The 23707-nt window shown below is 42.0% G+C and overlaps 1 protein-coding gene across 5 annotated transcripts in view; it reads right to left on the bottom strand.

The window, feature by feature from the left end:
- The window catches only part of Tdrd9 (tudor domain containing 9), a 96503-nt gene that overhangs the window by 32269 nt on the left and 40527 nt on the right, over nt 1-23707 (bottom strand). For 4 of the 5 annotated variants that reach the window (XM_040275028.2, XM_021732758.3, XM_021732759.3 and 1 more), the window contains 13 exons: nt 22211-22314; nt 15101-15165; nt 12810-12864; nt 12579-12663; nt 11706-11763; nt 9195-9299; nt 6631-6728; nt 5037-5168; nt 3971-4136; nt 3828-3891; nt 3692-3755; nt 2854-2898; nt 1923-1976 (listed from right to left, as the gene is read on the bottom strand). In XM_040275028.2, coding sequence (XP_040130962.1) covers nt 1923-1976; nt 2854-2898; nt 3692-3755; nt 3828-3891; nt 3971-4136; nt 5037-5168; nt 6631-6728; nt 9195-9299; nt 11706-11763; nt 12579-12663; nt 12810-12864; nt 15101-15165; nt 22211-22314 — 1095 coding nt within the window. The remainder of the gene's footprint in view (nt 1-1922; nt 1977-2853; nt 2899-3691; nt 3756-3827; nt 3892-3970; nt 4137-5036; nt 5169-6630; nt 6729-9194; nt 9300-11705; nt 11764-12578; nt 12664-12809; nt 12865-15100; nt 15166-22210; nt 22315-23707) is intronic. The other variant, XM_040275026.2, reaches the window with a different exon arrangement.

Below are 23707 nucleotides of genomic sequence, written 5' to 3'. Positions count from 1 at the left end.
TCAATTCCTTCCCCAACCTCTGCCATGAGCCTGTTCTGCTTTTGTGACTAAAAACAAGACAGCTGACCAATGGTCAAACAGTCCTTCCAAATGAAAAACAATTTTTTTAATTAAAAAAATCCACTTGTAACAAAAACTGTTTTATACAAAATGTCAAACTTTAAATGTACACACAGGGAGCTGGGCATGGTGGCACACACCTTCAATCCCAGTGGCTCAGAAGGCTGAGGCAGGAGCCTTGCAAGTTTGAGTCCAGCCTAAGCAAATTAGAGAGGTCCTAAGCAACCTAGTGAGAACCTATCTCAAAATAAAAACTAAAAATGGCTGGGGATGTGGCTCAGTGCCCCGGGTTCAATCTCCAGTACAATAAATAAATAATAATAATAGGTCAGCCAAATTGGAAACCTAGAGCACAACGCATTTTTTTAAAAAAATTTAAATACGTGAACACGTATGAAAACACACAGCTCCAATCCTATGAGCTATCAACAGTCACCTCAACATCATCTCAATGTGTTACAAAATGTAAAAACATACAGTAACAGGCATGAACACAACTGAGGGGACAACCCTACAAGTGGCTGGTGGAGGTTTGTGGGCAGTTTACAGGTAGAGTATATACTTGGCATGCCGAAGGCCCTGGATTCAACCCCTAGCACACATTCACACAAAAAAAGAAAAAGAAGGGAAAAAAAGTAATGAAAGGACAGAAGAAAGTCAAAACCACTATCTCTGTGAAGGGAGGAGAAACTCAGAGCCCTGAAGGGGTAGCACGTCCAGATGCCAGCCTGATATCTCCCACAAGAGCGTAATTATACACACTAGAGCCAACTGGAAATCATCCTGAAGTGATGACAGTCACTTCCTTTGACTAAAATCCAATAAAATCAGAAATTAATATAAAGATATCTAGCAAAATTTTTTTCTACCTTGGAACTATACAAAAACTCTTCTAAAGAGCTGAGTCAAAGAGGAAAACACTCAGGAAATTATGAACAGGAACAGCAGGATGTGGCCAAAACTGTGCTTATAATCAAATTCATAGCTTTAAATGTTTTTAATTAGAAAATATCAATAAATTAAATATTCATCTCTGGAAGACTAAAAAAGTTAAATCAAGAGACACAATGGGGATCGGGGGGTGGTTCAGTGGTACAGCACTTGCCTATCACATGTGAGACACTGGGTTAGATCCTCGGCATCACATTAAAAAAAAATAAAACAAGATAAAGATATTGTGTCCGTCTATAAAAAATAAAAAGATATTTTAAAAAAAAAGTGAGCAACCAGATAGGATCAGCAACTACCAGAGAAACTGAAAATACTGTTTTTTAAAAAAACTTCTCTCTCAAAAAGGCAGAGGCTTTCATGGGTGCGTTCTGTCAACTTAAAAGACACATATTCCCCGTTTGCACTATTAGCTTCCCTGAGCTTGGAAGACGCTCATCCCACAAGGGTACACAAACCTAACAGCAAAATCCACTCCCACTGTGCCTGTGCAAGTCCCTGTGCATGCACGTCTACACACACACACCACAGGCCAGTAGCACAGGACACACTCAAAGGAGAAAGCAGGCACCCAGGACCCAGGGATGGCATGACAGTAGAAGCTAGAGTGCTTTCAGTCATGTCAGTCAGTTAACAATGAAGAGACCACATGCTATCCTGACAAATTCTGAAAGGACACCTGATAATATCACACATCTGTTCCTCTAATACTAAGCATCAGGGAGTCCTACCCAGGAGCCTAGGCAACAGCCATGTCTGGATGAAGCCACCAAGGCAGCCTTGCTGGACATAGGATGGGTGGAGGAGCCACTTCTCAGAGCAGTCAGGACCACCCTGTGCATTCTCAGTCCTCAGTGAACATTTGCTAAGCCAGTTTTACCTGTGTCCATTTAGTAAAAGAACTTAAAACTTACCTCTCTAATTCTCTTGATCTGAATATAATTCAGCCGTCCCCAGTCAAGTTCATCCTTTAAATTCATAAAAGCATAATATTCAATGTCAAGGTAACAAATAAGAGTTGAACTTGGCCAAGTACAGAAAATAGAGTTGAACTTGGCCATGTACAGAAAGTAAGCAAGTGGCTGGGTCCTTTTGCTGGTGCCCCTGGGTTCAGTCACTGTCTACAAGCCTGTACAGAAGTCTTGGCACATGAGCAACTGTGCACTAAACAGCGTACTACAGTGACCACAGCACACCCTCTCCAGGGCTTCTAACTGCACATTGAGCACCACACAGGAACCACTCTTATGGTTCACCTGTCCCAAGCATTAAAGGCAGAAATACCCTGACTAGCTTGAGAAAGAGCACAGCTCCAAAGCAGGTGACATGGCTGAGTGTACAGAAGACAGCTTCCTAGGGCAGCTTGCACACTTGGTAGAGACTCACCTAAGCAAAGCCAATCTACACAGACCTGTCAAAGTCTCTGAAGCCTACCTGGTTTAGGAAAAAAAAAAACTTGACCAAATTAAAAGAAACGAAATGCAGGCAACCAGATTAAACTCCTCTGAAGCCTATTATCTACACTTAGCTGAAGTGTAGGTCAGAGGAGTCGTCACAGCAACCCCAAAGAAAAAGGTATCCTGAACTGGCAGGAAGATCAGTGCACATGGAGCTGTGGAGCCAGCAGCTCTGTGCTCTGCAGGATGCATGGATTCCTACCCAGTGACTAAAGCCAGGGGCACCGGCAAAAGGACCCAGCCACTTAAGATCACAGCTGCCCATCCCAGAGGGCAGCACACAACAGCTGTCCACAGCTCCTGAGCAGTGAACAAGCAGGCACACAGAGTCTTCAGGAAACCTCGTCACTCATGCCACCACAAGGAAACAACAGGGAACATTACCAACCTTGGGATGCCGCAGCTCTCCGCGCTGTCTGCAAGCCTGCCACGTCTACAAATCAATGATCCACAGTTTCAGAATAATTTATTGGCTACCAGATGTTTTAAAATTCCAATTTCAACACATTGTGGCCACAGGAAATTTGCAAATTGAATGTTTTCAATCACCTTCGTGACACTGGTCTGTGGGAGACCCACCTTGCACCTGACTGAGTCACACTCCCTGGCTGAGTGCTGAGGCACTCAGTCGCAGAAATGTGGCAGAGCTTTCCCCACCCTTCTTGGGTTCGAGGGTAGGTGTCTTGTGCATGGGTGTGTCTTGCTACAGCCCCATGGGTGGAGCTACGCTCACCTGTTCCTTTGTAATATAACCCCTTGCCCTGTTTAGGATAGAATCTTCCATGGAAATGCCTTTGTGTGGTCTACCCAGATGTCAGTCAACCTGCTGACGGTGGACATCATGAAGATAGACTCAGCCCCCTGAAACCTGACCCCTTGACTCATTTGAATAGCTTCTCAATAAAAGGGGTCAGCACGTGCTCTCGCCCTCTTCCTGTGGACCCTTTAAGGTCAGAGGAGCTGTCACAGCGACCCCAAAGAAAAAGGTATTTGGGTCTCTTGTGTGATTATTTTGCACAGCCCAATTAGCCTAATTTAACTAGAGTGACCCCTGAGTCTTTTAGTGGCGAGAATAGAAACCCAGCACTGGCCTCCTGTCCCCACGGCCCTTCCTCCAACAGTTAGCTGCTGAATGCTGAACATTCCTCCCTCCACCCCTGCCTCCATGTATGTGGACATGCTGGCAGCCTGTGGTGCCACCTCCATGGGCAAGCACAGGGACTCACCTTAAAGGCCTCCACAAGTGCAAGGCAGTCACTCTTGCTGCTGCCAGAGAAGTTCACTTTGTTCCTGCAGAATGACAACAAGTGTCACTCAACACCATTAGGACCAGGTGACCTCTTAAATATGAATGTTAAATACCTATATCCATCAAGATGCTGCCGAAAAGGCATCGCGAAAAAATTCTTCAATGAGAGCGCTGCCGCTGACAACAGAAGACACAGAATGAAGACTGTTAGAGTGTGGCACCAGAGAGCCGCCCTAGGCTTGCTTCCCACACTCACCTATGATCAGACACTCATCCAGGCATCCAAACACGTGTCCCAGCACTATGAGTTTACCCAGCTGCTGATTGACAGGGAGTTGTGCTAGTACCCTTCCTAAGAAGGTCAATTCACCATCGTGGGGGTTTTCATCTTCTCTCTGACCACTAACGGCAAGTGCTCCAACCTTTACAAAATAAATCAATGTTATTAGCAAGCATGGGTGCATTCACATCCTTTTCATCCTTTGGTGGAGAGTGCAAAACAAGAAATAAAGACCTAATTTTGGTGAATAAGATTCTGAAAGATATCCAAGTCAACTTATAAAAGATTAATGCTCCCTAAAACCTTTAATTCTCTCTTGAAACTTTGACTTTTATTATTTCTTTTAAAATATATTATATGTTTTATATGGGAGGTAACACTCAAGGATTGCCACCAAAGTCTACTTAACAAATACAGCACACACAGTACTGAATAAAGGGTCTGCAGCCTCAGCCCATGGCACACCACAGATACCGGTTATACCCACCTATGAATAAAACCTCCTCAGTTTGCAGAAACCCAAGCAGGTACCATATATAAGAGTAAAACACAGGCAGCTCCTCAACCTCAAGAGTCAGAAGCAGAGCACACACAGACTTTGGACAAGGACATAGCTGGTCCCATGGCTGGGGGCTGCAAGCTCCAAGAGCAGAGTTGTGAACCAGGAGTGGGCCGTGGAACTCAAGTAGGAAGGGCAGGGTCACAAGCACCAAACAGGCTGGGCTAAGGAAAGGACCAAAATCAGAGGAAGAGCAGCAGGAGAGAGACTCTACCATCAACACACAGCAAGCAAGGGAGTGCTGGGATCAGGGCACAGATGAGCAGCACAGGTGGTGCGTTTCAGCAAGACCACCCACAAAGCCAGTCTAAACCATGGCTATGAAACATGGCATTACCTGTTAGTCATTACACAGGCTTTTTCAAGCACATGTTGAGCATTTACAACAGCCAAATATACTGAAGATTATGAAATTAAGGTTCCCCCGGTAAAATAAGAAAACCTTAGCTTTCTCCACCACTGATAAACTCCAGAAAACCCTACCTCCTTTAGTAGAAGGATGGTACGCTCAATGTCACTCAGGCTGGGTGGAGAAAGGGCGGTTGCCAGGAGAGCTCTGGGCTCACCCATGCCAAGCAATTTCACTTTCAATATTGTGCTTCCCAGTGGACAACGCTGAAAAGAGCACAACTTAGATTCAGGGATAAGACAACCAGATTAACCTATTCACACAACTAGTATTTTAGAAACAGAAAGCAGGAAAAACAAGATCAAGAGAAAAAAGGGTAAAACAAAAACGGTGGAACCTAAGCAAAGTAAGGAGGTCATTAGAAGCCTGCCCTGATGAGAGGTCAAGGGAGTTCTCATGGAACCTGGTCAGTTATCCAGAGATGGTTTTCACAGAAGAGTCAGACTGGTCCCTCCTGGGTTTCTGGCTTCCTGTCCCCTCAGGTGCAGTCTCCCTCCTTATGTTCTCACTATAATGCCATCTGCCATGATGTGATCTCACCAAGGAGACCCTCATCAGAGGTAGAAAAAGATGGGAAGGACCAACCCATGACTTTCTTTTTTTTTTCTTTTTCTTTTTTTTTAAGAGAGAGAGAGAGAGAGAGAGAGAGAGAGAGAGAGAGAGAGAGAGAGAGAGAGAGAATGAGAATGAATGAATTTCTTTTAATATTTATTTTTTAGTTTTTGGCAGACACAACATCCTTCTTTGTATGTAGTGCTGAGGATCGAACCCCGGGGCCGCAAGCATACCAGTCGAGCGTGCTACCACTTGAGCCACATCCCCAGCCCCATCCAACCCACGACTTTCAGTTTCCAGAACTGTGAGCTAATAAACCTCTTCTCTTGGTGAGGGAGGAAGGAAAGAAAGAAACAAACAAACGGGTGAGAGAGAAGGAAGATAAAAGGAGGAGGAAAGAGACAAAGACAGGGAGAGGAAAAAGGAAGAAAAAAGAAAGCAATGGGAAGAGAGGGGCAAGAAATAGAAGAGAGAGAGTGGGGGAGAAAGAAGAGAGACAGAAAAGCAGAAAGACAAATGCTGATAAACAATTACTCACTATAAAAGGAACAGAAAACAGCAGCATATAAGGACAATGCCACTATAGGCCAGTAGACACCAAGAAACGTTCCTCTCATTAGGATATAAATCTGGTAAGAGCCCTAGAAGAATTTGGTGCTTAATAAATGATAAACTGGTTTTATGATTAAAAAGAGCACAGCAGGGCATGGTGGTACATCCCTGTAATCCTGGCTGCCCAGGAGGCTGAGGCAGGAGGGTGATAAGTTCCAGGCCAGCCTAGGAAACCTGGCCACACCCTTACTCACTAAAATAAGATATAAAATGTGCTGGGATGTAGCTAAGTGACAGAGCACCCCTGGGTTCTATCCCCAGTGCCACAAAAAATAAAAATGAAAAATAAAGATGAACAGTCAGTGATTTTCTTGGAATCAAAACTATATGACAGGGCTGGGGATATAGCTCAGTTGGTAGAGTGCTTGCCTTGCATGCATAAGGCTCTGGGTTCAATCATCAGCTCCACACACACACACAAAAAAAGTATATGACACTCATAATTATATTACTTAAACCATTCAGTAAAATTCAACTTTGAAAATAAGCAAAGCACATTACCAACATCTCAGGAACAACGTGATCAGGGATGGAGCTCTCCCAGAAATCCTTATGTATCAGCCTGTAACAGTACCCCTTAGACACTCGTCCAGCACGGCCTGCAAAAGAGAGAAGCTCAGCTACACCTGGCACCAACCCCTTCAGCATCAGCATGAAGAGACATGTAGTTAGCCATCAGACCTGGACTAGGAGAAACTTAATCATCTCCCCCAAACTAGGTCAGTGAAAACTTCAGGATATGTCAGTATATATGCTTCATTAGGCATATATACATACTTACTCTAAAAAATATCCTAAAAAGCTGGAATAAATCAGAGTTAGTGCTGACTTCTATTCAGTGAACGACATTATAGAATCCAGTGCATGCTTCTACAGAAAATAACCTTGGCCCAACATACAGGGGAAACCAAAACATTTTAAATAACACTCATTTCCTGCAAACGCACTGTTTATAATAACAGAAATACAGAGGTCACTAAAGAAAAGTCATGCAACTGGTGATAGACACTGCGCTCACCTAATGCAGAGATGTGGAGACTAGGCCCAGCTACTCAGTCCTGTAGCTTCCCCTGCCCCCATCCTAACATCTCAACAAAGGCATCCTTCAAAATGGCTGCTTCATACTAAATGAGTGAGCAATATACAAATCAGGAGTTCAGCCCAAGTCTATACCACAACATAACCTGTTATCCTTCTGTCATTGTATCACTTATGAAGCAGAAACAAAATCTTCTAAGGATGGGGGAGTCCTTAATAAATACCCAGTTTTAAAAACACAGTGTTGGGGCTGGATTTATGGCTCAGCGATAGAACGCTAGCCTCACACATGCAAAGCCCTGGGTTTGATCCTCAGCACCACATAAATAAATAAATAAAGTTATTGTTTCCAACTACAACTATAAAAAATATTTTTAAAAAAAGAAAAAAACAGAGTGGCCCACAGAGCTTTTCTTCTGCACCTGTGCCATCAGGAGACTGAAGCAAGCTGGACTTCCTCCTCCACCCTCCCCACCCTATCAGCAAATGACAGGACTGGCTAGACAGAATATCCCAGGGCAATCACAAAAATATCTCCTAGAACTAATTAACAAATCCAGCAAAGTTCCAGGATAAACACCCAGGAGGCTCTGTGAGAACATCTAGGGACTGGTACCAGGCAAGGAGGAATCACCGTGGGAACCAGAAGTCTACCCGTGTTATTCAAATTAGCCAATCCTATGCTGTCCACCTGCCTGCCTTGCCTTTCCCCCAGAAAGCCCAACAAAGGCATGGCCTCAACCTTCCCTCACTGCTTCATGCCCCTGACCACTGATGTATCTCCATGTAGCCCTGCAATGGCAAGCCCTCCCTCAGCATCTCCTGCTGTGACCGCACCTGAATGACCATTTCATAAAAGAACAGACTCAACTCAAGGATGATTCCATGAAGTGGAGCCCCTACATGGCCACAGGCAGAGAAGCACCATGACCTAAAGCCACACCTTGTACACAATTGGCTGTGATGTGCAATGGATCCTGGATGTAAATTTAAAGCATAAAACTGAAATTTCTATAAGAACCAACAACAACAAAAACAGATAACACTACACCTAACTTTATAACAATACACAACCCAACCTGAGGCCTTCGCAGCAATCAAACACCCTCGATAGCCAAGTTGGAATGACGCCTTTGTCAGCTCTCAGTTCCCTCTGGATGAGGGATTTCAGGAGAGAGAACTCAAAAGAGCAGTCAAGAATGATAACTGAGGTTGTGGCTCAGCGGCAGCACACTTGCCTAGCATGTGTGAGGCACTGGGTTTGATCCTCAGCACCGCATAAAAATAAATAAATAAAATCAAGGTATTGAGTCCATCTACAAGTAAAAATACTTCAGAAAAAAAAAAAAAAAAGAATGAGGACTGAAGTCAGATTTCTGGATTGAATCTTGGTCCTACCACTCTGTAGGAGAAGCTCAGGCCCATTTCTCTGCATGTCAGATGCTCTGAGGACAAATGGGTTATAGTGGGCACACATAAGCACAGCCTTTAAGTCCAAGCAGATACCTTTGCTCCTACCTCAGAACACACCATAGATACTGTCCCCAAGGCCAGTTCCTGCCACAGGAGAGAATGACACCTATGTCAGGCATGTTGTGAATGTACTTCCATTGTGGCCAACACATCCTGCACTTAAAAGTGACACCATTACCTCTATCAGGGATACTTGCAGATGTGCGGCAAACCCCGAGCCCCTGTGCAACCCATTTAGGAAAAGCACCTTAGGAGCATCAAGATTCGAGGAAGGCTTGTCAAATAAGTGAAGTGATCCACATGGCTTCTATGACTGTTCAACCAAAATGTTTAAATTTTACTATGAAAAACAACAGTATTGAGATAAGATCCCTTAGGCATAAAGATGCCCCCACACACAGCAAGAAGAGAAATGTGGAGTTAAAAACTGACATCATGCAATGCGGATAAGCAGACTTAAAACTATCCCAATAAAGGAAGTAAAAAGCAAAAGTAATGTTTTCAAAGACACCATGTCACCACCAAGTCCTCAGCGTGGACCCAAATTGCCTTACCTTTTCTCTGGTTGCAACTGGTCTTAGAGGCCCAACTCAATCGCAGACTCTGATAATTCGTATCTTCATCACAAACCAGAGTTCTAGTCAGACAAAAATCTATAACTGTCATTTGAAAAAAAGGAATGTAAACCCCAAGTGAATACAAGACTGCTACCTAGTGAATCACAGTGCACAATGGTTCAGTCAAAGCCCCTGGAGTTTGTGTGCTCACAGGAACCTGGGAACATGCTGACCATGCACTACAGTCAGGACAGAAGACAGAGGCCTCTTTCTTGCTGAGGACTGAGAGCCTCTGGGCACAGAGAATAACCTGTGAGACCCTATGTACCATGAGAAAGGCCTACCTGGATGTACCCAAAAGATGAAGGTTACCCAAAAGGGCATAGCTGCAGGAGGACTCAACAAGAGTGGCTGATGCTCTGGACTGCCAGGATTCAAATCTTGAGTCTGTCTGTGTGTGTGTGTGTGAGTGTGTGGCGGGGTAGGGGTGCGGGGGATCTGTGGATGGTTAGGGCAAGTTGCCTGGTTTGTCTGTGCTTCAAGTCCTCATCTGTGGAGCACAGGTGACAGAGCCCCTGGTTTGTCTGTGCTTCAGGTACTCATTTGTGGAGCACAGGTGACAAAGCCCTCTCTGGAGACACACACAGTCCCTCCCTTAATGGTGGTTGGCCACCTTTCTCCCATCCTCGCATGCTAAGCCAACCTCTTACTGCTACAGCCTCAGGGATGGAGCCATGAAGCACCCCACCCTGCCCCTGGCTCCCTGGTCCTCTCACAACACCAGTCCCGACATGAGTTTTGGAGATTTCAATACCCATAAGAAAGGCACCAGCTGCATTAACCCTCTCAGGGCTCAAGCCCTGCCCCCCACGCCCTGGCCTTCCACCCAGTCAGCAGCTTCCTCCTTGCAGTGCCCCTTCCACCCACATGGTGCCAGCAGCACCTCCTCCTTCACCATAGCTTCAAGAACCCCTCTCTGAGACTGAACTCCTGTCCTCCCTCTCCCCTGCTCTGGGACCCTACTTCAGCCAGCCTTCACCCACTGGGGCCTTAAGCTGCCCATCTATGCCCTGTCACTGTCCCTTACCTGACCTCTTGGGCCTTACTCCCTGCTGGTCACCAACAGCAAGTCCAGGCCACAGCTGGGCACCACCTTGCTCTGTTCTAGTGTCTGATGCAAGAATGGCCCAGGAGCACAGCAACTCTCTACCCCCACCCTGCCCCTTAAGCCTTGGGGAGGGAAAAGCACTTCCCTTGCCAGTGGATGGCCACCTCATCTGCTCGAGCCTCCCAGGCTTTTTGTCCTTTCCCTCAGAGGGTCCTCCTCCTAGCTCATCACACAGGCAAAGGTGCTGCAAGGACCTCCTAGAGCTTCCAGGCCATCTCTGCCCCCAGGCAGCCTCAGTCTCCACACTCAGCCTTCTCTCTGAGACTGTGAATGGTTCCTCACATGTCCACATTACCCTCTCCTGCTCCTCTCCCCTCACCCAGCAAACTCACTGGAAGTGCTTGTCCAGGAAAATAGGCTCTCATCCTCCACTCCCAGTACTGCCCATTTCTAACCTTCCCTTTACAGCAAAAGGCCTCAGCAGTGCTATCTGGCCACCATGGTGGCACACATTGTAATCCCAGTGATTTGGGAGGCTGAGGCAAGAGGATTGCAAGTTCAAGGCCAGCGTCAACAGCTTACTAAGACTGTCTCAAAATAAAAAATAAAAGGGCTGGAGATATAGCTCTGTGGCTGAGCACACCTGGGTTCAATCCCCAGAAACTCACACTCACACACACATGCTGCTTTGTGATGCACCTCCTCTGTACCTTCTCAAGAGCCCACTGTAAGCACTTCTGCCTCCACCAAAACCACCCTTGTCAAAGTCACTGAAGATGTCTGCATTGCTAAAAGATCTTTCTTCCCAGTAACCATAACCCTCTCCTGATTTATCTTTATCTATCACTTATATCTCTACCTGAAATTGTTATTTTTTACCTGCTAATTGTCTCTTTCCCACCAGAATGTAGGCACTGTGAAGACAAGGACTGTGTCCTATTCACTGCTGTACTCCTAAAGCCACACATCCGGCATTCAACCACAACCAATCCACCTAGGACACTCATGAGGGAAGAATCTGCTATTAAGGGCACACAGGCAGAAGGCCAGATGGAGGAGTGTGTGGCATCCTTCAAGACACCTTCAGGACCAGAGACTACGTGGGCTCCTCCCTCACACCTGCCTCCCTCCAGTCACAGAATTCCACCAGGGCACCCACAACACTCTGCTCCCACAAGCCCCCACACCCTGAGGACACTTCTGCTCCAAGTGATGTGGCACACCCTAAGGAGGACTGGGGAATTGAAAGGATGGGGAACCCACATGACCCTACTTCTCTGAAGCCTCTCTTCTATTATTAGAGGAAGTGATTAGCTTGTGTGGGGGGAGGTGTGTCCTGAGGAGACAAAGAGGCCAAAGGAAGCCATAGTTTATGTGGAGTTGAGCGAGATGGACCTTACCATATTTGACATCCGGGACGGTGACAGAGCTCTCTGCAATGTTGGTAGACAAAATAACCTGTTGAGCACCAAAGAGAAAAGTAGAGCTTTAAATAAAATAAAAAATCAGCAAATAAATCTCCATCTTGAAAATTTCAAAGCTTCTTAAATACTGAACTAAAATTTTAACTTTAGCCATTTTCCTATTTTATGCAGATCACAATTGATCAAGAAGCCCCTAACATGTGGAAAACCAGACACACAGAGGCTTAAAAGCATCAGGCAAGTACACAGGGCAAGTTACTGCTCCTAACCCTGCTTCTGATGTTTTCCAGGGCTCCTGAAATTATCGGGAACAAAAGTACAACCAGGTCAAATCCAGAGGAAGAGCTATAACCATGAGCCTTGAACTACCATTCAAGGTCTAGGTTGCCTCCAGAGATTCCAAATAGTCCCATGGAAATCAGGGAGTAGGGCCACCAGCTCAGGGTCTGAAAGGTCATGGTAAGGCAATCACAACACTCATACATGACCCAGACTAAACAATGTCTCAAGGAGGACTTCAACTAAGGCATCTAACCAAGTCACCAGAGTGGTGCCAAAGACATCAGCACAGTCCCAAACCTAGAGAGATGCCCAAGAATAATTAAAAGTCATCAAAACCCATTAGCAATAATGCCCCGAGTTAATGAAATAAAATTTTTAGCTTTTAGCAAACTGATTTACAAAATAAAAGACAATACCAAGGGACATAGCTGGGTTATCAGCAAGCATTTGTCCAGGAGATGTGCCTATAAAGGGCAGGCAGTGCCAGCGTCCTTCCTGGACAGTCTCCACAGAAGGGTGCCTGAAGTGCCAAGAACCTAGAACCAAGAACCCTCCCCGCCTTCCTACCTTTCTGTACCCAGGGACTGGACTTAAGAACACATTGTTCTGTTCTTCTAAAGTCACACTGGAATGGAGTGGATAGACCTGTAACCTAAGAAACAAATTCCTAAAGTAGAATATCACATGATACACATGACATACAAAAACACTTATTCACTCAGATAATCAAAAATATGCAAAGCATAAACAACACAATGGTCTGAAAGTAAAACTAGAGCTGTGTCAACTTAAACTCACCTTTTGTGAACCATGTTTGTGAGAAGTTCATGCATATAGTTTATTTCACCCAGACCTGGGAAGCAGGGAGCAGGGGAAGGAGGGGAAAAAACAGATTTGTACTTATTGCTATAAATCCAGTCTTTTAAATGACATATTTTTCAAAGAAAGCCTTTTTATCTTTATTACCTAAATATATCAGATGACAAATAAAAATGCACAAGTACATTAAAAAATAGTAACTCGAAATTATGGAGAAAAGTCTTCCAATGTTTTCTTTCAACAGAGTTGACTACCTATAAGCACTGACTACATGAGCAATATTATATTTCTTCACTCAGATTTCCCAAATGTTCCACAATGAGCATGCAAGATATTTCAATTAAAAAATAATATTTTGAGGGCTGAGATATAGCTCAGAGGTAAAAACACTTGACTAGCAATGTGGAAATCCCTGGGTTCAATCCCCAGCTCTGCCAAAAAAAAAAAAAAATTATACACACACACACATTCTGGGGCTAGGATACAGGTCAGTGGTACAGTGCTCACCTAGTATGCATGAGGTTCTGAGGTCTGATCCTCAGCACCACACAGCACCACAAAATAAAGTGTATGTGTGTGTGTGTGCGCGTTAAATGTGTGTATGTGCGCGTGCGCGCACATATTAAAGACATGGTAATGTTGGGCAAGGTGGCACATGCCTATAATCCCAGCAACTCAGGAGGCTGAGTTGCAGAAGGATTACAAGTTTGAGGCCAGCCTCAGCAACTTAGTGAGGCCCTAAGCAACTTACTAAGCCCCTGTCTCAAAAAATAAAAAGAGATGGGGATGTAGCTCAGTGGCAAAGCATCTCTGGGTTCAACCCCCAGTAATAAAAAAAAAAAAAAAGGGAGAGAGACCTGGTCATAAAGATACACTAAACCTTTTTCATTAGGTTTTTAAAAAATGTTTATTGATCTATATCAGTTGCATGTGCTTTTGCCTTGTCTTGAATTTGAGTCAGATATCGGCTGAACTGTATTCCCCTCTAAAATATATGAAGTCTCAACCCCAAAATGTGATCTTATTTGGAAATAGTCCCTGCAGATGTAATCAGTTGATATGAGGTTACTGCTCATAATCCAACAGGGCTGGTGCCCTCCTAAGCAGGGAAGAGTCTCAGGCCGACACAGAGAATACCATATGACAGCAGCAAAGATGAGAGTGATGCAGACACAAGTCAAGGGATGACTGATGGCCACCACAGGAGGCCAGGGCTTCTGGGAAGAAGGCTACCCAGAGCCTGACAGGAAGCATAGCTCTGCAGGCACTTTGGTTTTGAATGTCAGGCCTCAGAACAGTGAGGAAGAAGTCATTGTTTTATGCCATCCAAGCAGTGGCGCTGTAACAGCAGCCCTAGAACACTAATGAAGAGCGGCTCTCGACAGAACATTTAATGGGATACATAAACACAGGTCAAACTTCAATTTATGTAAGCAGATATCAGACACCAAACCTGAATTAAAGAATCACTTTATAAATATTTTGTTCAGGCAATGTTCAGCAGTTAAAAAGCATTTATCTCATTTGCAGTATGAAGTTAGTTTCAATATGGCTCTGCTTTGGTGATCTTTTCCCTTAATATAATATTATATACCTAGATAGATACTTAGCAAATGGAACTCTACTCCATTGTCAGTTAATAGGTTGTTTCTTGAATATAAAATAAATCCATACCCTAAGCAAAATGTGACAAAGATCTGAAACTCACATGTTGCATTCCAAAGTTAAACAAATTTTTCTCATTGCAAAGCTTTTTGTTCTCCATCACTAAAGCATTCACATGCTCTATTACCTTTCGACAACAGAAAATTTTTGAATTGTTATGTTTTCTCAAACTATACTACTTGATTAAAATAATTTTAAAATCATTTTGAAAAAGTACAATACAAATTAATGTCTTCAAAAAGGTATAACTAAGAGCCTATCTTCCCAAACACTGTCAAAGGAACTCAAAGACTATGCTGATGATTCTTATGATGTTACATGTTACTGTTACTGAAAAGTTTTAATGCAGACTGATGACAATTACCTCACATTTACAGCCATATAAATGAATACAAGTTAAACAAAGCTAAATATCTTACTAAAAATCTTGAAGGTGGCAAGACTTCCTTCAAATAGTTAAATTCTTCATTCTCGTTAAGAAATTAAATTGAAAGTGATATTTGTTTATATTCTTGGTGGCTAAAAAGAATGAAAAATATAATTTTTCATAATGTGTGCTATCCATAGTATGATAATTTCAGGTCACAAAACCATGACATTCACACCTGGCAAAAACACCAACACGCTGCTCCGCTCTGACACAAATTGGGCCCCCGACCAGGTCTTGTTCCTGTGAAAATGAGAGTTATGTAATGAATCAAGGCTGGAACAGCCACTGCTTTTCAAGAACTCTGACACTACCAGCCTTGACCGTTAAAGCACTCACAGAGTTTATGCAATGCTCTTTACTTCACATAAGAAAACACAGGCCACATGCAATGTTCTTTACTTCACATAAGAAAACATAGGCCACAAGGACAACATCCTGGGCCCCTGGAACCCAGGACTCTTCACTCCCATTATGCTCACCTATAAGAAGCATGATCTGCAAGTTTTCAGAAAATTTAATTACTATAATCCAGAACCCCTAAACACAAAACATTTAAAGTAACTACAAGAAAACTATTATTAGAGACCAAATTATTATTGGAAAGCATTTCTTCTTTAAAAAAAAAAAAAAGCATTTCTAAAGACTAAAATCTCAAATCATCCCCTTATCTTCCCATTGTAGTAGGTACATTTGTGCATGAAATTAGAACTTCCTTTCCTCCACAAACCTTCGAGCCCTCCATTTGTGCCAGACTCTCCTCTACGCAGTTAGGATACTACAGTAATGAGGCAGACAAGTGTCCCCACCCTGCTCTGGAGCTTGTATCCTAGCCAGAGAGACAGACAAGAGGCAAGTGAACAAAGCCCCTTCAGTGTAGCCTTAGTACCATGAAGGAAAGAAATGGGCACACAAGGGAAAAAGCTGGGGAGGTATGTGTGTGGAGTGTCTGTGCAAAGGGATGATAAGGGAGCCTCCCTGAGGCTGTAGCAAGGGAACTATATGAAGTCAGCCTTGGGAAAGCCTGGAAATAGCAACTAGAAGGAGGAAGGGCACAAGAGAGGTGGACCAGTGATGAGAACAAAGGTAGCTCAGTGCTCCAATGGTGCCTGCTCCTGCTACTCAGCCACCTCTCTGAGCAACACCCATTGCCCAGACACTATGATATTAAAAAAAAAAAAATAGGCCTGGTTCGTGCATAGGCCTGAAGGAGATGCTGGTAACAGCCAGGACTGGACACCTGCTGCATCATAACCCCATTCAGAGATGACGAGGAAGGGAACTCTCCCCAAGAAGGAGGGCAATCCATGCATCTGGTAGTCCACCCCAGGTGGAAGCAGACTTGGCCATTAGGTTGGGTCTATCCCATAAAGAGGTGGAAGCTAACTGATTGGCCAGTTGGTCTAGGACTTGGAAATAACAAGACAGCAATAATTATGATAAAGAATCTATAAAGAGGCATTTGAGTCTCTTGGAGCAGGTACCAAGGAAATACAGCCATAGGGCAGCAATAGTGAAGAAGACTTTTATTTATTTTTAATTCTTTTTAGTTGTTAATAGGCCTTTTTTTATTCATTTATGTATATATGTTGCTGAGAATTGAACCCACTGCCTCACACATGCGAGGCAAGCGCTCTACCACGGAGCCACAACCCCAGCCCATGAAAGAGACTTTTAATTGGCAGATGAACCAGAGGCCATGTGGATGTCTGTGGTCTCCTCCTCCAGTCCCTAAAGAGCTGTTCAATGCAAAGTTCCCAGGGCAGCAGGAATGATGGCTTAGGTATAGAGTCAATTACGTGCACCTTCAAAGGCTGATCTGGCTACTGCCACTGCTGGCCACTAACCTGCAGAAGGGGCCAAATGCCAAGTCCCAAATATTGTGCCACTTGTAGGTAAACCAGCCCAGCCCATGATTTCATCTTGAAGGGATGATGATTTACCCTTGTGGAAACAGACACAGATTTCAGCTGAGTTCCCTTCCCTGCACCTAAAGTTCCTGTCGTACATCTACTCACAGACCTACGGGTACTCTTTTCAATCCCACAGTCTTCTGTGTGGTATGGCCTCCAGCCAAGGAGACCAATTTAGTGATCAATGGGCACATAAAATTGATGTGCCCCACAGTGGCTGGCTTTGAAGAATGATAAAAAGTCCACTAAAGGCTCAGATACTACACCAGCCCTACAGGAAATGGCAAATGTCATGGATGATGAAAGCCAAAGATAAGGGAATAACTTAAAAGCAGCAGGAAAAAAATGGCACACTACATTCAAAGGAAATCCCAATAACATTAACAGCTGCTCTCTCAGTAAACCAATGGAGGCCAAAAAACAGCAGGATGGCACACACAAAGTGCTCAAAGAAGACACTGTCAACTATGACGTCTATATTCAGAAAGCTCTTCTTCAATAATAAAGGCAAATACAGACTTTCCCAGGTGAACAAAAAAATGAGGACTTTTTTCCAGCAGACCCATGTTACTAGAAATACTAAAGAAAGCTGACAGTATTTCAAACCCATGTGAAAGAAAACAGAGCACTGATAAAGACAACTGTGTAATTATAAAAGGCACTATAAATATCTAGTTTGGTTCTTTTTTTCCCTTAGATGATTTTAAAATTAATCATACACACACACTGCTGGGCCTATAACATATAAAAATGTAACATGTAATATATTTTCCATAACAGCACAAGGGAAGTAAGTGGGAGCAAAGCTATCATGGGGGCTGGGGAATAAGCTCCAGCAGTACAGTGCTTGCCTAGTGCGTGGGAGGCACTGGGTTTGATCCTCAGCAACACATAAAAATAAATAAATAAAACAAAGGTATTGGAGGTCCATCTACAACTAAAAAATATATATATTCAAAAAGCTATCAAGGCCTGAGGAAATGATAATGAACACTAAGGTAATGATTACACAACTATGTTTTTGTGGGTTTGTAACATGTAAAATATATAAAAATAATCATGAAAAAAAGCAAGAAAGAGAATAGAGTTCTATAGCAGTAATGTTTCTATATATTACTAGTATTAAACTAGTATAAATCTGAAGCACTTAAAGTACATGTTGCAAACCCTAAAGCAAAGCCTAAAATAAGTGAGGGGAAAAGGCTAAAAAATATTTATTGAATACAAAAGAAAGCAGTAAAGAGGAACAGAAGAACAAAAAAGATATGAGACATACAGAAAACAAAAAGCCAATGGTCACATAAATTCAATCATGTTGATAATGATATTAAATGTAAATGGATTAACAGTCCAGCCAAAAGACAGAGACTGTTAGACTATATAATGTAATCCCACTTAGGATATGTTGTGTAAAGGAGATATACTTTATATTAAGACACAAACAGATTGAAAATGAAAGGAAAGAAAAGATCTGCCAAGGAAACAGTAACCATAGAAAAGAAAAATGGCTACACTGATATAAACAAAATAGACCTAAAATTAAAAGTGTTACAGGAGATGAAGACTTACCATTTTATGATAAATGGGTCCATGAGTCAGAAAGATTAAAACAACCGTAAACATACATGCACCTAACGCAGCACAAAAATACACAAAGCATTAACTGACAGAAATACACAAAGCATTAACTGACAGAAATGACTGGAGAAACAGGCAATGCAATAATAGTGAGAACTTCAATACCCTGTTTTCAATCATCACTGGAACAACTAGGTAGAAGATTAAGGAAACTAAAGACTTGAAAAACACCATGGCCGACATGGCCATCTATAGAACAGACCACCCAACCACAGCAGAATATGAATTCTTCTCAAGTACACATATATTGTTCTCCAGGATAGACTGTATTCTAGGCCATGAAATAAATTTCAAAAAAAAAACTTAAAAAGAAAGAAAGAATGCAAAATATGTTCTTTAGCCCCAATGGACCAAAATTTGAAATCAATAAAAGGGGAAAAGTAGGACAACTCATCAATGTGTGCAAACGGAATAACACACTCTCAAAGAGGCAACAAGCCAAGGAAAATATCAAAGGGAAACAAAGAAAATACTTTCAAATGAAAAAAAAATGAAGATATAACACACCAAGATCTATGAGACCCAACTAAAGCAGAACTTAAAGGAAAATTTACAGCTGTAAATGCCTATATTAAGACCCCCCAAATCTAATGCCCCCCTAAACCTAATGCCCACCTCAAGACCCTGGAAAAAGAAAAGCAAACTAAACCTAAAGTAAACAGAAAGGAACTATAACAATTTCAGTGGAGATTAATAAAATGCAAAAGGAAAAACAATAGAGAAAAGTGAAAAAAAAGCAGCTCTTTAAAAAGGTCAACATAATTGACAAACTTCTCAGGAGTTTTACCAAGGGAAAGAAAAGACTCAAATTACTGGAATCAGAAATAAAAGAGATACTATCACTGACTTCACAGAAAAGGAATACTATGAACACCACCAACAACAAATTAGATAGCTTAGACAAAATAGAAAAATTCCTATAAAGATACAAACTACTAAAACAAACACAAGAAGAAACAGACAATCTGAACATAGCTATAACAAACAAAGAGAATGAGTCACTAATTTAATAAATACCCCTAGCAGGCACAGTGTCATGCACCTGTAATTACAGCTATTCAGGAAGCTCAGGCAGAAGGATCACTTGAACCCAGGAATCTACGACCAGCCTGGGGAAAATAGTAAGACCCCATCTCAAAAAATTTAGATTAAATTTTTTAAAGATACCATAAAGAAAAGTTCAGAAACCAATGGCTTTCCAGTTGAACTCTACCAAACATTCAAAGAATTGATTCCAATTCTTCACAAACTCCTCCAAAAAAACAGAAAAGGAAGAAATATTTCCCCCAATCATTTTTATAAGACCAATATTACCCTAATATATCAAAACCATAAAAGAGACTGCAAGAAAAGAAAACTAAAGCATAATGTCTCTGAGCAACAAAAATCCTCAATAAAACATGATCAAACCAAGTCAGACAACATAATAAAAGGACCATAGCCAGGTGGGTTTATCCCAGCAATGCAGAATTGGTTTATCATCCAAAAATCAGTAATTCATTATATCAACAGAATAAAACAAAAAATCACATAATTTCAACAGACACAGGAAATGCACTGACCAAAATCTTACACTCATTTATAATAAAAATACTAAACTAACTAGGAATAGAAACGCACTTCTTCAGCCTGACAAAGGGCAGCCAGAGAAGCCCACACTAATACCACACTTACCAGTAAAAGACAGAATGCCTTTCCAACAGGACAAGAAACAGACCCAATGTCTGCTCTCACCACTTCTATTTGACACTGTACCAGAAGTTCTTTCTAGAGCTATTAAGCCAGAAAAGGAAATAAAAAGTATCCAAACTGGAAAGGAATAAGTAAAACCATCTCTACTCAGAATTGACATGATCTTATAGATAGACAATCCTAAGGAGCTCTAGTTGAATAATGAGTACATTTGTTATATGTACTTATTTTATGTATGTACTTGTGTATATATATATGTACATGTTATATGTATTTGTATATTCCTCAATATTATTTAAGTAAAATTAGAAAAAGGAAGTGTATGGGGGGGTGCCTGGGGCTCAGCGGTAGCCTGGTATGTGTGAAGCACTGGGTTCAATTCTCAGTACTACATATAAATAAATAAAATAAAAGGTCTATCAATAACTAAAAATAAAATTTAAAAAAAGAAAAAGAAATGTATGAAGAGAAATACATAACAACCCAGAATTCATACATTTCATACGTACAGCTTGAACATTCTTACTCCAAAAAACTGAAATATGAAATGATCCAATATTTGAAACTTCACTTTGAGCATCAGAAAGTTTCGGATACTGGAGCATTTGGGATTTCGGTTTTGGAATTACAGGTGCTCTGTCAGTGAAGTCTATGCAAATTTCAGATAAGGGATCTTCAACTTGCACCTAACAAAATTCCATTTCAAGAATGAGAGTGAATGGTTAAGTCAATAATTAGAGTAAGTCATATGTCTATGATTCAAAACATCACACTGTATACATACAGCCATTTTATCTTCAATTTTTTAAAACTTAAATGAGTGTGAAACAAGGAAATTTTTAGCTAAATGAAAACTAAGAGGTGGGCACAGTGGCACTGTAATCCCAGAGATTAGGGAGGCTGAGGCAGGAGGATAATAAATTTTTAAAAATAAAAAAGGCTGGGGCTATGGTTCAATGGTCAGGCATCCCTGAGTTCAATCTCTAGAATCAAAAAACAAAACAAAACAAAAAAGATAACATTTAGCAGCAGATTCTTTGAGGGGTATAATTTAGGAAGAGTGAAAGTGCAAGAAAGTCCGATTTCACAACTAAGGACAAAAACAGGGAGGAGAAAAGTGAAAAAAAAGCAGCTCTTTAAAAAGGTCAACATAATTGACAAACTTCTCAGGAGTTTTACCAAGGGAAAGAAAAGACTCAAATTACTGGAATCAGAAATAAAAGAGATACTATCCTCTGACTAGAGGAGAAAAGCCACTCAGGATCCAGTCCTGGCCGCTGGGAGGTGGGATCTATATTCTCATTGCTTGTCATTCCAACACACAAGTCCTAAATATAAACTGTAAGAAAATTACAGAGTACTCTTTTTAAATCATGGGCTCTAGCCACCACTTAAAACCAGACTGTCCTCAAGGAAAAATGACCCAAGTTTCAAAGAATCTGCCAAACCATAAATATTTGGATTACAAAAGAAGCCTGCTGGTCCACAGGAATACATATTTCTAGCAAAGGCAAAGAAAAGCTCCCAAGGGTTCCTACTGGGCACACTTAAGAGTCTTACTAGAGGATTAGGAGCCATGTGACTTGGTGTCTAGAAAAGCTATTCCACCTGCAGGGTGTATGTAGATCCTAACTCTAAAACTACCAGTCCTGCCAGGTGCAGTGTCATAAGCCTATAAACTCAGCAAGGGAGGCCAAGGCAGGAAGATCACAAGTCTGAGGCCAGCCTCAGCAACTTTGTGAAACCCTTTCTCCAAAACACAAAAAGGGCTGTATCTCAATGGTAGAGCATCCCTGGGGACCAATTCCCAGTACAAAAAAAAAAAAAATTAAATTAAATAATTAAACTACCAGTCCTAAAACCACTCAGCTTGGTTTTGACAACTCTAAGTAAAACATTTCCAAACTAGCCTGAGTATAAAACATATCCAGTGACTACTCAATAGTTTGTGCTGCTGTATCTTAATGACGTGAAAGCACTAAGAATTCCAAGTGAACAACACGCGTCACAAGGCGCACACTGAAGCACGGCTGCATTGCTCTTACCCACTCTCCTTCATGTCCAAATCATCAAACATCTGAATTAGGGAGATGGCAACATCATAGACATCCTTCGTTATCACTGGTTCCTCCAGGAGATGGGGAGAGAGCTGGAAAGAGAAAAGAAGAAAGTCAGACACCAAAACAGGGTGCAGGGGAAATGCTGGGATGGGTGGGCAATTCTCACCTTCATGTCATTCTAACAAATACCCAAGTGAACGCAACACCCTCTGTAGCAACCCTTGAGCACTTGCTGTGGCACACACTGCCCAAGGGGGACAACTTGGCACATACATCCTACATTCATCAATCGCCTGACCCAGTTGTAGGAGCAGAGATGGAGTCAAAAGAATTCAGAGACGAAACATTTGGCAGGAAATCTATTTTGAAGGTACAGGATAAGATGCATCAAAAGTCTAGGGACCCAAAGTCTGCCTTCAAGAGCCCTAAGATTCCAAGGTCCTCAAATGCAAAACATACCAGGAAATGACACAATCATATTCCTACCAATGTGCTAAAGGAAATGACAAGGGAGTGATCTGCCAAGGCTTCAGAGCTCACTAGACTACCTTTCACCATGTGTTAAAACAAAGCCACGCTGAGCCCAGATACTATAACACTTCTCTTTTTTTTTTTTTAAAGAGAGTGTGGGTGAGGAGAGAGAGAGAGAGAGAGAGAGAGAGAGAGAGAGAGAGAGAGAGAGAGAGAGAGAGAGAGAATTTTTAATATTTATTTATTTTTTTAGTTCTCGGCGGACACAACATCTTTGTTGTTATGTGGTGCTGAGGATCGAACCCGGGCCGCACGCATGCCAGGCGAGCGCGCTACTGCTTGAGCCACATCCCCAGCCCTATAAGACTTCTCTTAAGGAGCAATGGGCACCAGCCACACAACAACCATCTCCCCAGCACTGCTGGAAGGACCATTTGTGAGCATAGCTTTCCAGAAATTGAGATCGAGCTATCTAAGTGTCTACAATATCCACAGGACAGATACAGCACAATTCCCACAGTCTATTTTATGGCCTTTCTGAATTTTTTCCAACAAGAATAGACGAATTCTAGATAGGGCAGAGGGGTGAGAGGGGAAAGGAGGGGGCAGGAGGTTAGCAGTGATGGTGGAATGTGATGGACATCATTATCCAAGGTACATGTATGAAGTCATGAATTGGTGTGAACATACTTTATAAACAGAGATATGAAAAATTGTGTTCTCTATGTTTAATAAGAATTATAATGCATTCCACTGTCATGTATTTAAAAAATAAAATCAATTAAAAAAGAAGGCTTTTTATATAATTAAATTTTTTGCTTATCAACTACTATATGTAAAATACTGCGTTTGATTTTGTGAAAAACACATCAAAAGAAGTGTTCAGGTAATCAGAAGTTAAGCCCATATGGAAATTATTTTTTCTAATTTTTACTGAGTAAATTAAATCAGCTAATAGCTAAACTGAAGTGATGTAAATATGACAAGTTGACTTCTGTTCACTAATAACTT

The sequence above is a fragment of the Ictidomys tridecemlineatus genome, chromosome 5 (assembly GCF_052094955.1).
Source record: "Ictidomys tridecemlineatus isolate mIctTri1 chromosome 5, mIctTri1.hap1, whole genome shotgun sequence".
NCBI lineage: Eukaryota > Metazoa > Chordata > Mammalia > Rodentia > Sciuridae > Ictidomys > Ictidomys tridecemlineatus.
This window is presented reverse-complemented; position numbering and strand designations above follow the sequence as displayed.